The sequence below is a fragment of the Sinocyclocheilus anshuiensis genome, unplaced genomic scaffold (genome assembly GCF_001515605.1).
Source record: "Sinocyclocheilus anshuiensis isolate Anshui unplaced genomic scaffold, SAMN03320099.WGS_v1.1 scaffold223, whole genome shotgun sequence".
NCBI classification, from domain to species: domain Eukaryota; kingdom Metazoa; phylum Chordata; class Actinopteri; order Cypriniformes; family Cyprinidae; genus Sinocyclocheilus; species Sinocyclocheilus anshuiensis.
This window is the reverse complement of record NW_015548214.1, coordinates 1,043,528-1,059,554: the sequence shown is the minus strand read 5'-3', so window position 1 is coordinate 1,059,554 and position 16,027 is coordinate 1,043,528. Positions and strand designations below refer to the sequence as shown.

At 37.0% G+C, this 16,027-nt stretch overlaps 1 protein-coding gene across 1 annotated transcript in view; it reads right to left on the bottom strand.

Annotated features, from left to right (window-relative positions):
- LOC107653854 (gamma-aminobutyric acid type B receptor subunit 2-like) overlaps positions 1-16,027 on the bottom strand; it is a 205,344-nt gene that overhangs the window by 38,367 nt on the left and 150,950 nt on the right. The window contains exon 13 of the mRNA XM_016440709.1: positions 9,037-9,159. Coding sequence (XP_016296195.1) covers positions 9,037-9,159 — 123 coding nt within the window. The remainder of the gene's footprint in view (positions 1-9,036; positions 9,160-16,027) is intronic.

Genomic DNA, 16,027 nt, shown 5'->3' with positions numbered 1-16,027 from the left:
ACTCACACTCACACACACACACACACACACACACACACACACACACACACACACACACACTAATGGATTTTCTTCTTTGTGAGGAGCTGTAGAGCTGAGTGTAATGGATCTGTCTGGGGCCGTGACTGAGAGTGTCTGTTCAAGACCAGAAGAGACCGAGAGAAGGAGAGACAGAGTAAGGAGTTCACCATATTCTTCAAGATTGCTGATTTTTTTATTTATTTTATTTTTTACATTTATAGTATGGTAGTAATAAGACAGGAAATGATGGGGAGTGACTAGTCTGAGTACTTGAGACTTTTTTGTCTTGCTGTTTTTTTTTCAATGTCTCAAGATGTCATTATTAAATGCCCTGTTACAATAGATTTCTAAACATGAGGCATCATTGTTTTCATGGTCACTCGTTCTGCTTTAAAGTGCTGCATCTCTAGATAACATTGCAAAAAAATTACTTTGTCAGAATTTTCATCTTATTTTCTACATTAATAAAACAAGAAAACTAGAAGCAAAATTATGTTAGATATTCACATAATTTATTGTGTTTTTTGTTTTAAGCATAAACCTCACTAAAATTATTTAGATTTGTGCTTGAAAGGAAAACTGGGCTAAGAAAAATAAAGATAATTCTCAGCAATTTAGATAAATTTACCTTGTTCTGAAGAAATGTTTCTTGAGTACCACAATGATTTCTGAAGAATCACGTGACACTGAAGACTGGAGTAATGGCTGCCAAAAATTCAGCTTTGCCATCACAGGAATAAATAACATTTTCAGGGTATATACAGGAATCATGGAGTTAAATTTAATACCTTTTAAGACCTTTTTTAAGACTCTTTCCATACATTTTAAGACCTCATCGCCACTCCAAATTACATTGGCGACACTTTAACTTACATTTACTATATACTATTTGTAAGATAGCACAACTAAACAGTCTTACTTTGTGATAACTCCTCCTCATAGCCACTTCAAGTTTTAACCAGTTACATTGGTGACACTTTAACTTACATTTATATATTGATTGTAAGATAGCACAACTAAACAGACTTACTTTGTGATAACTCCTTATAAATACAACATAATTCAGAAGGGGGGAACGAAGCACAAGATAATTAATTGAGTGACTAACCAATGCAACCCAAGAAACAAGAATTAGACCAATAAACAAAACAACTAACAAAACTTACCGAAGAGGGAAAATAAAGCTCTCTGAGCTAACGGGACAATGAGTTCATACGGTATATTCAAAAGATGTATTTGTAACATCAACTCTTATAACTGTCTGCAAACCATAGCTCTTTTGTGGAACACTTCTCATGACAAACACCTGACTGATCAGACAGTTTACCTGTGATTACGGAGTGCTTGATTTGATGCAGACTTAACAGAGTGTCAGTACTGCACCTGATCATGTCTGAATGATCATGGAAGGTAAAATAATGATCACAACTATTACATCAACCTGATCGTGTCTGAATGATCATGGAAGGTAAAATAATGATCACAACTATTACATCATTTTAATTGTGCATCCCGTGCCTGTAAAAAACAGCCCAAAGTAGCGCAATGACCATGTCCCGAATATCAAAATATGTCATTTCCATCCCTAAAATACATATTTTAGTCACTGTTATGCACATTGACCATAAACACAGCTCAAGGGCTTCCTACTAGTGGCCCTCCTTCACAAAACATTTAGCAAAGTTTTATTACAGGTAGAATGCAAAATGTTTTAGTAAAAGCATTTCAGTCAAATGTAATTTATGCAATATTTCAAACCTTTAACCCAATGGGGAAAATCAACCCATGGCAACAGTTTAAAAGCAGCCCAATTCCATGGAAAAAACAACAACCCTGCATCCAACACAAGCTGCAGGAGTCAGATTTGACTGATCACAGGTCGAGAGTAAGGAGAGATGACTGACAAGATGTTGGAGGATTTGCTCCTCAACAGATCCTGAGCTCATTGACAAATATCTTATATCGTAAAATGTGCTCCCTTTATACAGTGCGTGCACGATCGTGAAATCGAAAGTGAACTGCGACAGCTAGCGCTCATTTCAAAAGTGATTTAAATACCCCACATATTGATAGCGGCTCCCTGATGCGTGAAAAATTATATACAATATTAGCGGGAGCGGACACAAAAATCGCGAGAGCGGGCGGTAATGGTCAGATTTTCAGCGAGAGCGGGATCAAGTAACAAGTCCCGCGCAGCGGCACAGTCAGTCAGTGAGCACAGAAACAGATTACGTCTATAAATAAACCACACAGAACCCCACTATTCAGACAAATACACATAATGAAAAGATGTTACAAAATGTAATACCTTGGAAAATGGCATTTAAGACTTTTTAATAGTTTTTAAGGGCCTTAATTTTCTCTAAATTGATTTATCAACTTTTAATACTTTTTAAGACCCCGCGGACACTCTGATTTTAAAATACATGACTAAATAGAAACCAGTTATTTAAAATTGTAATCATATTTCAAAATATTACTGTTTTTACTGTATTTTGAAAAGCAGCTGCATAAACAATGCCATCTTCAGTGGCAGGGGTCTCAGGCCCTTAACAATCTGTACATCAGATGGCCCTGACGGACAGCGCTCCTTTCTAAGTACAGGAATCCTTGACACAGTCTTTAATTTAGAAGGCCTCTAATTGGTAAATTGCATCCCCCTCATGCTCAATCAGCAGTTGCATAGCAACAGTGACCCGAGAGACAGAGTCTGCTTATCCAGACCACATAAATGCAAAAGACAATGGGAAGACAGGATGATTTAAGGGAAATGGAGAGAGAGAGACACTTTCTTGGATCACGAGGAGCAAACTGGATTTCATAAAGCTTAGCGGTAAGGCCCAAAACACATGCATCTAATAGGACCTGTCGCATTAAACATTCAACAAAGACACATTCAGGATTATGTTACATATACACTCAATAAACTGCCATCAATCATCTCCTGTCTACTACAACTATACATCTTAGGCACCATAAGCAGAGCCTCAACCAGCTCCTGCTGAAATGACTGATGGCTACGGCAGACAATAACAATGTCCACATGATCCGGTTGCTCCTGAAAGCAAGGTTTTCCCTGCTGTTCCTCACACGTGATCAATGGAGGAGTGAGGTGGGTGGCTTTTCAGCCCTAAATGACCCAGTTTGTTTTGTTGAGCCATTGATTCCTGCACAAACCACAGCCGTTTAACATAAAGAGTCTTACAAGGCCTTTCAGATTACTGAACACACACACACACGCTTCTGCAAATGTCCAAACACATCATACAGAAAAAACAGGCTGAGGAGGACACAAATGGACAGACGGCTTTTTATCCCTGCATTACGAGCTCTACCGAGACATTCTTAAAAGTGAATAAAAGGATGTTGTTCCAGGCTACATAAAATATATAGTGGCTTACCTACACTGCTGATACATAATGCATGTGGTAACCCATTACAAAAAAGCAAAGAAAACAAATAAATAAAAAAAGACCTGTCCGAGGGTCATGTCTATGCAGTACAAGCCCCACTGATTTTTGAGTTGCTTTTCTTAGTAAATTCTTGACTTTGATCATCTAACAGGAGTGTGTGTGGATCATTGTGGGAACCAAATGTCCCCAAATTGATAGTAAAACCTCAAATCACCAGTATTTTGGGAACCGGCCAACATTATAAAAAATAATAAATAAAAAAATGAATGGATAAATGAATAAATACAAATTTTTTTTTTTTACAGCTATTTCGTTTTACAATTTTGGTATTTGAGCCACTTGAAGTCTACATGAGTCTCATGTAAAATGTGGTTCATAAAAGCAAAACCAACCACTGAGACTAACTGATTTAGATGGATATAAGGTTATTATCTCAATATAAAATGAACAGAAGTCGATCAAATGTCCCCAAAATGCTATGTATGCCTATTCATTATGTCCCCTGCCAGCAAAGTGGATCTCTCCCGCTGTACAGTCAGAGCGGACCCCAGCACACTCCAGACCTGTGTCTAAATCACTCCATAATGGAAGCACACGTTTAGACCAATTATTTCCTGTATTAAAGGTTCCTCTTAAAATAAGCATTTGCACATGAAAAGACCTGGTGGCTCATGGCTGTCTGCCTGTCCTCAGTCTGACACAGAGAGTGAGAAAACTGGGATTTGAACACTTCAGACAATTTGACAGACGGCTCACTTTCACTCAGGAAGACTAAGCAGCAAGTGAGCAGTAATACGAGAGAGTGACTTATTTCATGTAAATGTGTTCCTGTGTTTTTCTGTGTTCAGAAAACTGGACACAAGATATCATTTCATCCATCATCATATTTTGATGGATTACTGTTGCCATGATTGATAGTAAATGTACACAAACGTCTCTTTTAAATAGTATTCATCTGTTTTCTATGAGCAGGAATGGCTCACCATTAATTACAGCGGGTAAATAGAGCTGACTTTTGTGAAAGGTGCTATAATGAGCCTAATTTACATAGAAAGCAGGTATGTTTGTGCTAAAAAAATATGACAGTGCAGCAATATTTCAGCACATTTTGCAGCTAGATAAACTGTATTGTGGGTGGTAACTGAATAAGAAGTGGGTTTTTGCACTGGAATATTGCATGAAAAAATGCAATAGTTTTGTGAATTCACCCTCAGAGTAAAAGTATTTTATTCTTTAGATTTCGAGAATAGGAGCATATTAATCTATTCAAAATTTTTGCATTTAGTTTGTTCAAGATACACTGAACATCTTACACAAATTCTACCTACTTTGCATGTCATCATGTGTGTGTATTTCTAGGTACCTGTCATTCCAGCGCCTGTCCAAAGCCTTTCTCTGTATTTTTGTCTTGGCGATCAGCAGTGACAGCGCTGGTTTATGGGTGTCAGAAACCTTGGCTGTTGCCATGGCAATGCCACACTGCAATACTGTGTGCAGGCAGACTGTGCTTGCTGCAGCATCGACACAAGAACAGGACGGAGAACGGTGAGCGTTGCAGGAGAAACCTGCTGAATGCTAATCAGCCCCTCCACAGTTTGTCCTTCATCAGACCAGAGAAACACTGAGGATCTACATTAAACTTGTGCTCCCAATCTATCTCTGTTCTAGAACACATACCAATATCCACAAGGAGAAACATTTTGTTAGGCAAGCTACCAGTATTTATGCTATAAAATCTCATTTTCTCTGAGAACTTGAACTTTTTTTTTACATCAAAATTTTAGGATCAGTTCTACAGATATTTAGTTGTTTCATACATCTATTGATTTATGTGATTTGTTAATGTTGAAAGAAGTGTCTTTTTGTGGGTAGTTGACAAACAACATGTCAATGAACTTTTTTCTTTTTCTTTTTTTATATTAAAATTTTAGGATCAGTTTTACAGATATTTAGTTGTTCAGCATCATTACTCCAGTCTTTAGTGTCACATGATCCATCAGAAATCATTCTAAAATGCTGATTTGCTGCTCAAGAAACAGCTGTGCTGCTTTTTTTTTCAAGATTCTTTGATGAATAGAAAGTTCAAAAGAAGAGCATTTATTTGAAATAGAAATAAATGTATTCACTGTCACTTTTGATTTAATTAATTTTTTATGGTACTTGGCTGTTCACATAAATCGCTTTAAGAAATATGGTGTGAGAAATTCTATTTTAAAGTTCAAATATTACATGCAGTCTTTAAATTAATATGAGGTCCTAGAAACTACTATAAAATTATACATGAATTAGAAAAAGGTTGTTTAAAATAGTTTTGGAAGAAATAAACCATGTCACACTGCAGGGCACTGCTATACATGTCAACCACCCTCATACATTTTAATAAAGAACAGGTATAAAACTTTAAAAGTCCTCTGCTTGTTCTTCTTTTTTTTATTACGCCAGTGCTCTATGCAGGGCATATGGCCCAGTTTTTATTTTTTATTTTTTTTCAAATGTCTGCAAAGTTTGAGTTCTTAATCTGGATCAGAGGAAGCTGAAATGGAGCCTGTTTCAGCAGAGCAGTTTGTGAATCTCTAAACACAGAAGTTTGCCTCACGTCAATGCTGTCCGCTGCGCTCAGGTCGGTTTACGTTCTTCTGTTTCAAGTTCCTGACAGACTGTCCACTGAAATTGTCTCCAGCCTCCCACACATTACTTAATTTTATATAAACACATACTCAGTGTATACAGCAGTGAACAATGGTTTATTCCGAAGCCAAAATTTATACAGCGATTCTTCAAAATCACATTAGCTTTAAAGATGCATTGGCACTGACAGAGATTCAACTGTTAACGGGTTGCCAAATTGCTACACTGCTGGTTACTAATAGTTGTGCCTTGAACTCAACAATATCAGGCCACAAATCATTTGAGATTCACTGTCTCCAAAAGTCACTGCTAAATATTGGCATCAGACAGCTAACTTTCATTGAAAATGAATGACTTTTAAACTCTTCATTGCTAAAAATTGCTATCCCTGTGAATGCCACTTAAATGGCTTGCTTTAAGCCCAAATACATGGTAAAATACAACCATTCTCAACCATTTGACCTCTGAGAAATGCTTATGGGATGAAATAAACTACATATACAGTAGATGACAGGGAAGAGGAGGAAGGAGAAGCTAGTCTAAACACCCTAGAGTGATAGGAAAGTTAATGGGCCCTTTCCTAGTACCAATCAATCTGCGCTAATCTTCCTGCCGAGGGTTCTCCAGAGAGATGGCGGCCATGATTCAATTGGTGTGACGGCAAAGTCCACTCAGCCACATCTCCTGTTAGTCGCCAGACGCTTTACTCTCTAACACACTAAGTACAGGGATCATACACCTCAAGAAGAGACAGACAGATGAAATGGAAAGTTGGATGTCATTGAAAACATGCCTTTAACACTAGAACCGCCAGGGCTTGCAGTATACCTAAAACCACTCATGTGCGTGGGTAAATTTTACCCACGCACATGACAGCTGTTTCTGAATGGCTAAAGAACATATTATTTCACTGTATTACGCTACTGTCTTCACAAATAAGTGTCTAGAGTCATGAAATGATTATGTCTAGTCATCAACTATATTTTTGTCCTATTGTGTTATGTTCAAAACTTTTTTTATGCAGGCTACACTAGTCACTTTCCATAACGGTCAATATTAAGCTAAACGAGCCTGCACTGACAACGAGAATTAGAAGGAAGTAAATACATATTTAGGTGGTGTAACAGGCTATTATAATACAATGTCATTAATTAATATATTAAGATAACCTATGTTATTTAAATTACTAAAATAGCCTATAGACAATAATGAGCAATATTAATTCACCACATTGCATAGGATGATGCGATGACAAATTCAAGCGCACAGCTTCACCTAATTAACTATTTATTTGTTTAGTTATATCCTTTATAATTTGAATTATACAAGAAGAACACCAATAAACTTCAGGTAATTAAAAAAAAAGGTTTTATTCATTAGCCTACATCAGATCGGATATTTTTTCTTCAGGAAACAGGCAGACTAGAATAAATAGCAACACAGAAGCGAACAATAAACGATAGAAATGGCAAAACAAAAATGTAATAATCCAAATTTTGAACAATTATGAGAAACATTAGTATAAAACGTCTAAATATGATATATTGATCGCCGTCAGATGCTGAGCCGACAGGACACTTTACTTAGCTCCCCACCATCAGACTCTCCATCGCTCATGGCATTTAGTGCTTCTTATACCTCTTCAGCATTCATACATCGCCTTCTTTTAGCCATTTTGTCTTTATTTATGAAACTGATAACCGCTAATTCAGTGAGTGAAAGGTGTTGCCTAGCAATGTACTGTTAAAACATAAGCAGCACGAAAATGACAGCGCGAACATACAGGCATTATATAGCGGGTAAATTTGACCCGCACTGGCACTTATAGGTATAAATGCCCCGTTTTTTGATCTGGTTTTATCTAAACAGTTTTTAACAACAGGGGATTGTAAATCACACAATTTTAGTAAAGGCCAGTGACTGGGAGACGTGAATGTTTTATTAAAAATATTTTATGTACGTTTTAAAAACATTCACGGGTAAAATTTACCCCGTGGCGGTTCTAGTGTTAAAGGGATAGTTCACCAAAAAATGAAATTTCTGTCCTTCCTTTGAAAGTCCAGGTAACCAAAATGAAATCCATATGAGTCAAGTAGCCTAATCCAAATTCTGTGAGATTTAATTTAGGTTATTGTTTTAATTATAAACTCACATGCATAAAGCACATCAAATATGGTTAACATGGAAGTTTAAAATGAACACTTAAAATGCTCTTTATTATAAATTAATTTTACAATACATTTTGTAAAACATTGCATTGCACACATAACATTGCAAACATTACACATTGTATCTTCAAAGTTCTGGTTACCTGGACTTTAAATTGAGGGACAGACAGCTTTCAGGTTTCATAAAAATACCTTAATTGGTTATTCAAACATTAACCAAAATCACATGGGTTTGGATCGACATGAAGGTGAGGAAATGATGACAGAATTCTCATTTTTGGGTGAACTATTGATTTAAGTAAAAAACCCTATAGTGCACAACTATGTACTACACAATCAAGTCTGACATTGTCCATTTTACCTTTGCTTCCACCTCAACACATACAATCATTTGCGACAGCGTTTGACTAAATTGCATGAACACACATGACTAAATGCACATGACTAAAGCAAGCAGACGTTCCAAATGCCCAGCCTATTTTGAAGCCCTGCTCAATCACACACTTCCCTCTCTGTGTGTCAGCACGGGACAGGCTCGTCTTTTTTCCAAGCAATTGTGCCAATGTCCCACATTCCAGCTGGCCTGCGTCCCCAACCACCATAGATGTGGGGGCGGTGCAGGACGTCTCACTTCCTGAACTAAAAATAATGCAGATGGTAATAAAACCTTGGCCTGCTACATACTCCCCAATGATCCCAGCTCCCTGTGACTATGATTTAGTTGGGATTGATTAACCATTATGACCCAGTCAAGGGATTCTGCTGAATCATTACATACAACATTAATAATAAGCAATCAGACTCGCCTCCAAGCTGTACTCTTCCACAGTTCTCTTCAGCGGATCCACGATCTGCCAGCATATGAGGATGCACAAATCAATCAGCAACATCCCACCCACGATGATAAAGAGCTTCTGGTCCTTGATAATCTGGAAGAGAAAAAAAAAGCAAAAGCAATGGATGAGGTGATTAAGGGATGAGAAAAAGGAAGAGATGGGCAGGAACCATCAATGGACTGTTCGTTCAATTCAAACGCATGATCTTCTCTCGCATTCTGAACCTTTGTGGATGAAAGCCCTGCTCCTGTCTGATCTTTTTCTCTTTTCTTCTATTTAACAGTGGTTGACCTGAACAGAACCCAAATCAAAGGAAAGGTCACCACGAGGAGGCCTGCGTGTATTCTAGAGGAATCAGACGGCGGGAATGGACAAATTCTTCCGTGATTCAGAATAGAAACGCTAACTCGTTTTGATCTGATGTCTTTTGATGGCTTACCAATGGCCAAAACCTTGCGTCGTGGGAAACAAGCAGGTGGTGAGTTACTCTGTGACCATTGAGCACCATGCTGAATTCTATCAGAACAGATGCTCTTTATCTTCAATAAAACAGAGGTTGATGGTTTCATTAAATGGCAAGACATTTGAAATAACACAGGATCATGATACTTCAGAACACATCAGCACAATCACTGAAAGCAATGCCGTATGACCACTGAACTTCACTTTATTGCACAAAATCTCCTTTCATCTCGGCAAACGGAAGGTGATGATGGATCAAAAAAAGCGAATAGCAGTCCTAAAATCCCCCCTCCACACTTTACGGCTACAAATATCCCCTGAACTTAAGGCAGAGGTTATTTGCACTAAGTGCAAATAACGATAGAAGCTATTTACAGTAAGTAAAAATAGCAACATTTTCTTTGCACAAAAGCTATTTATACTTAGTGTAAATGGTGTCAGATACTCTTTGCACCTCAGCATATTGGGACCCTATCGAATGTGGGTTGTTCATGTCAAAAGGTAAATGAAATGTCCTGACTCTTTATACCACTCTACCGGAGTGGTTTCTTTTGTCAGCCTGTCTGGCCCCACCAGGCAATTGTGGGTGGAGTTAGTGTACACTCTTAAAAATAAAGGTGCTTCAAAAAGTTCTTTAAGTGATGCCATAGAAGAACCATTTTTGGTTCCACAAAGAACCATTCAGTCAAAGGTTCTTTAAAGAACCATCTCTTTCTTACCTTTTTATAATCTGAAGAACCTTCTTTCGCCACAAAGAACCTTTTGTGAAACAGAAAGGTTCTGCAGATGTTAAAGGTTCTTTATGGAACCATTTAGACAAAAAGGTTCTTCTATGGCATCGCGGAGCACCTTTATTTTGAAGAGTGTAAATAGCCTCTGCAACAAGATGGACTATTTGTACTTACAATTTGCACAAAAATAATTTGAAACAACTCAAGTGTCTAGTCAGAGGTGCAAAAATAATAGTAATGGTTTCCCAAAAACTAATTTTCACCCCTGTTTGCCATTGGTAATACCACACCAAACACAAGCCATTGGCAGCGCTATTAGTTGACATGACAGACCAATTAAAGGGACAGTTCACCCAAAAATGTAAATTCAGTCATCATTTTCTCATCCTCCTCATGTCGTTCCAAACTGCTCAAAACTGTCTCAGTGTTTTTTCAATGAAACTCAATGGGGTCCAATGTTGTTTTAAACCACACTGACTTTCATTATATGAAAAAAAAAAAGTTTTGTTTCTTATAATTTCCTTTTTGTGTTTTGCAGAATAAAGTCATACAGGTTCTGAACGACATGAGGTTGAGTAAGTAATGACAGAATTTACATTTTTGGTTGAGGTATTCCTTTAAACAAACACTAACACAAATAACTTCATTATAGACATCTATGTACATTAAACTGGGAAGTGGTGCTTTAGCAACGAAAGAATGACACACTTCACCTTTAATGTCGCTAATTATGAGCTTGTAAACCAATAACATTTAGTTTGAAGACCCAATAGCTCTGCTTAAGCTTTTGTATTCATGATTCAAATTGCTCACCATTTGTACAAGATTATTGCTGCAGGTCTACAAGAGCATGTGGTGCATTAGTGTCAGATTGTGTTTGTGCTCAGTCTAAGTTATGCAGGCCATCATGTGTTTGTGTCTGATTGAATTTACAGATGCACAAATCTCTGATGCCATCTATTTGTGACACTGTGTGTTCCATAATGCAGTCCGAGTCTCTGAATGATGCATGATGCAGTATGCGGGTGCGCATGCAGGTTTTTGCCACACAATAATGAATATAACTGTGTATATATGCTGTAAAAAGGAGAAATCAGACTGATAGACCAAATAAATTCAAGGCTTAAAGGAATAGTTCACTCAAAAATGTGTGTGAACTCACCATCAAGTCTTTCAAGCTTCAAAAGGAATTTGTAAAAGCACCATAATTTTTTTCCAAAAAGCACTCCATTTGACCTACGCACTATATACTAAGTATGAAGTCATGTGACAAACAGAAGATTAATAATGGCCTACATTTTTCTTTGTTTTTCACACAAAGCTATCACATGAGTTCAGAAGACTTGCACACAAGTCATACAGACTGCTTTTAAAGCATTTTCATATATTTTTTGCCTTTTTCAGTTCCAATTTAATGTAATTGCAAGGAAAGGAGCACCCAGGAAGGTTTTCAGATTTCATACACTTTGAAGAACATTTGAACTGTTTTTGTCCATGTGATGAAAGTCAATGGGTCCAAAACAACACTGGACAACACTGATTTTGAGGGTGAGTAAATGATGACAGAATTATAGTTTTCGGGCTGAACTATCCCTTTCAGACTAATAATCTGTGGCCCAACTCATTTTACAGAAGATAAATACATCTTTATTCAACTAAAATCTGCACAATAGAGAAATAACTAAACAAGAAACAAGCATGACTGTGTGCCGTATAGTTTTGCATGCGTGTTTGAGTGTGTATCTGCTCCATCTCCCTTTGTTCCTATCTCAGATTTAAATCTAGCAGAGGCAGATGTACGACCCATCGAGGTGACTGACATAGCCCTCGCTGAGCCCCAAGGCAGGGAGAGACTGTTACAGACCCCTCGGACTGCCGGACCTGCATTGAACTGCGGCTGATTTGCCACGGGCTGTCCGTGGAGTCACATACTGTGAGACTGCTTCTCAGCTTGATAAAGAGATGGCACACCCACATGCAGACTCACAAAACACAGTCCTGACAGCAGCCATCGCTTTAGAGTGCCAAAGCCCAGCAGTCCATCACTGCATGGAGCGGGAGTCAGCTCACTGCCAACTTCTTGCACACTGAAGTGCCAGAGGGAATTAAAGCCCTGAGCCTGGGCATTACCTGTCTCTGAATTTATTTATATGTAGCGGGTCCAGTTAAGAACTGCTAATTGAGTAGACACTGGGGGGAGGGGGGGGTGACTTACATGAAATGTATCAAGCTGGAATTACATCACAAACTCCTAAACCTTTGTTCTGAACTCCATTATCAGGGAAAACTGGATTTTTGTTGCTCCTTAATTCTAAAATAAATAGAAATAAAAGATTTTGACATACTGTGTATACAATGTAATGCACCCCACTTGACTGCACATTTCCAGAGTAATACTGAACAAGATTTTGAACTTATCTTTCTTTACTAATCATTTGATCAGAGTGGCAAATGTTAACACATTTGCACAAAACTGATTCAAAGATGCAAAATATCAAAATATCAAACTTGGTCCAAAGTTTAGCTTCAAAAAGAAGGGTAAAAACTGCACTACAATAATTAACTAAATTAAAAACTACATTTTGATGAAACATTATCAGTGGACTTCCAGGAAAAAAGAAAATGCTGAAAGTGTAGAATATGGCCACTTAAAAATAATCTTCTGGGTTCAGTGAAGCTCTATTGATATCGTCTGGGAAATAAAATAGGCTAACATAAAAACTTTCAATACGCCTCTTACAATGGAAGCACAATAAACATTAAAATATACTTTCCACAGTTTTAAAAGTAAAGCCTTAAGACTTAAATGGGTGATAGAATTGCTTAATGATCACTTGGAATGCTTAGTTACCTCAAAACTTTTATACTTAATAAACAAGCTTTAACAAAAATACAAGTTTTGCATTTCAGCATTTAAAAATATTTTGCCTGGTTTACTTACATTGTAAATATGTCTTAAAAAGCTGGAAAAAAAGCTAAAACCTATGGTAATCAGCATGCCACAAATGCTGTCAATATTGTCAAATATGTATTGAAGCAGTGCTGTAATTGTTATCTAAAACTAAAACTATTACTATTATTTGTTGATTTAAGTAAATCAGATATAACATATAAATATTAGAGGAAAAACTTGCCTTAGCAAATAAATGAAATAAAATAGGTTTAAGTTTACATAAAAAAACTAAATTAAAAATAGATAAATAAATTAATTAATTAAAGCTACTGTACATAGAAATATTAAAAATAAATAAATAAAAACAAGTAAAACCAATAAAAATGACAAAAATCTAACAAAAATGAAAATAAAAACTGAAAATATAATATAAAAGCTAATTCAAAATATTAATAAATACTATAAAAAATCTGGAAGATTACTTTGAAGTTATGGCTAGTTCTCTGCATCAATGTTTATCACCCTCTGTCTTACTTTCTCTTTCTGTGTATGTTTCACTTGATCTCACCCTACTGATTCTGACTGCAGCAGTGGAAGTAGGCTGTGAACTCTATAAATAAAGATGGCCAGCAGGGCGCTGGAGCTGTGGCTAGCCATCCTTTACAGCACTGTCATACAGTATCAGCTGCTTCACTCGCCACATTCTTACACTGCACTGAAAAACAAGAGCAGCGAGAGAAAGAGCGTATGAAAGGAGGTCAGTGTGTATGCTTGAATCTGTTGTGTTAAAGAGCTGCATGGATGCACTTGTGCATAGCTTCTGTTCAAAAGAAACCCACTGAACTATTCCCCATAGCAGTGTGATGCTTTTTCTTGTGGAGGAAATTCACACACAGACTTGTGAAGACTGTTTCTAGCAGAGCAGGAAGACTCTGTTCTTTAGAAGAGATCAGAGATTCATTGGTTAGCACCGGCAGTGCTGGCTGATTCTGGATATGTCAGGAAACTGAGCATGGAGACAGCAAACTGACCTTAAGTGAAGACAGCATTTCTATATTTTAGCTTTTTGGCAGTCGAAAAATGAGACAGCTGACAGCCCAGTGGCAACGCTGCTTTCCCATGATGTTTTAAGCATGGAACTTGTATCTCCTTTTTTAATTATCTCTCTCTTTCATTAATTCTCCATCTCATTATCTACATTTCCATTACAACATCCATGTATAAACTGCAGTATTCTTCTGTTCTGTTTTTGGTATTATAATTCTTCTGCATAATAACCACCATTAAAATGCACTGAAGTGTGACCATTATGTGTCAGATGACAAATTATTCCAGTTCCTGTGTGCTCTGCCTCACTGGAACCCAATCAGTTATGCCATATGACTAAGAGTAGACACTAAAGGTGATGATATACACTGCTGTTCAAAGGTTTGGGGTCAGGACGATTTTTTCAAAATAAAATTAATACTATTATTAGGCAAGGATGCATTAAATTGACAAAAAAGTGTCAGTACAGACATTTACAATGTTACAAAAGATTTCTATTTCAAATCATTTTCATCATTCATTATTTTCATCATTCTAAGCTCAGCTGCAGAAAGAGTATGGCGCAAATCACAAAATCCTACTGACCTTAATGTATATCGATCACTCCACTCTTCATTCTCTGCTAATGTCTCCACTGCTAAAAGGACATACAGTACTATCACAACAAAATTAACAATTTGCCTAACTCTCGCATGCTCTTTAAAACATTTTCCTCCCTCCTTTGTCCTCCTCCTCCCCCTCCTTCATCAACTCTAACAGCTGACGACTGCCTCATTCTTCATTAATAAAATTACAAATCTCAGTGCACAATTTGCCACACCACAAACTGTCAAACACATCTTACCAGCAAACATACACTTGTTTTCATCCTTCTCTCCACTCTCTGAGGCAGAAGTCTCTAAACTCATCCTTTCCAATCATCCTACTACTTGTCCACTTGATCCTATTCCATCTCATCTCCTTCAAGCCATAACTCATCCTTTCTAATCATCCTACTACTTGTCCGCTTGATCCTATTCCATCTCATCTCCTTCAAGCCATTTCTCCCGCCGTTGTACCTGCACTCACTCACATCGTTAACACGTCCCTACACACTGGTGTTTTTCCCTCAACATTTAAATAGGCTTTGTCTAATATAACGCCCAGATTTTTGACTGTGGAGGAAGTAACAGTACATCCGTCTAGTTGCAAATTGGAATCCAAGAGATTCTGTGTACTGTTTTTTGGTTCAATAAGTAATTGGTACTAGTGCTGGGCAACAATTAAAATTTTTAATCGCTATTAATCACATGATTTTCTTATTGTTATGTTATGAATTGTTATGCACAAAATTCAATAATGAATTCAGAAGTAGTGTATTGTGCACTTTTTTTTTTTAATTTTAAAAGTTACTATTTAAAAGTACTGCTATATGAAATTAATCACATGATTGTCTGCGATTGATCGCGATGAATCGCATTGGTATGCACAAAATTCAATAATGCATTCAAAAGTAGGGTATTGTGCACTTTTCATTTAAAAGTACTACTATATGAACAAAAGTGCAATAACATTTGGCTTGCAAACACTTAAAACAAATAAGGTGCTTTTTTTACAGCAGTATTCCTTTTACATAGCCTAGTAGCAGTTAAAATATTTATTGTAAATCTCAACTTATAACATTAATGTAATCAAATTAAATATAAAACCAAAGCTATGCCACTGCCAGGGCATTAACGTTTTTATTGAAAATATTTTATAGTTTGTTATAGAAAAACGTCTCAGGTTACTTATGTAACCATGGTTCCCTGAGTAGGGAACGAGACACTGCGTCCTCTAGGGGTCGCTA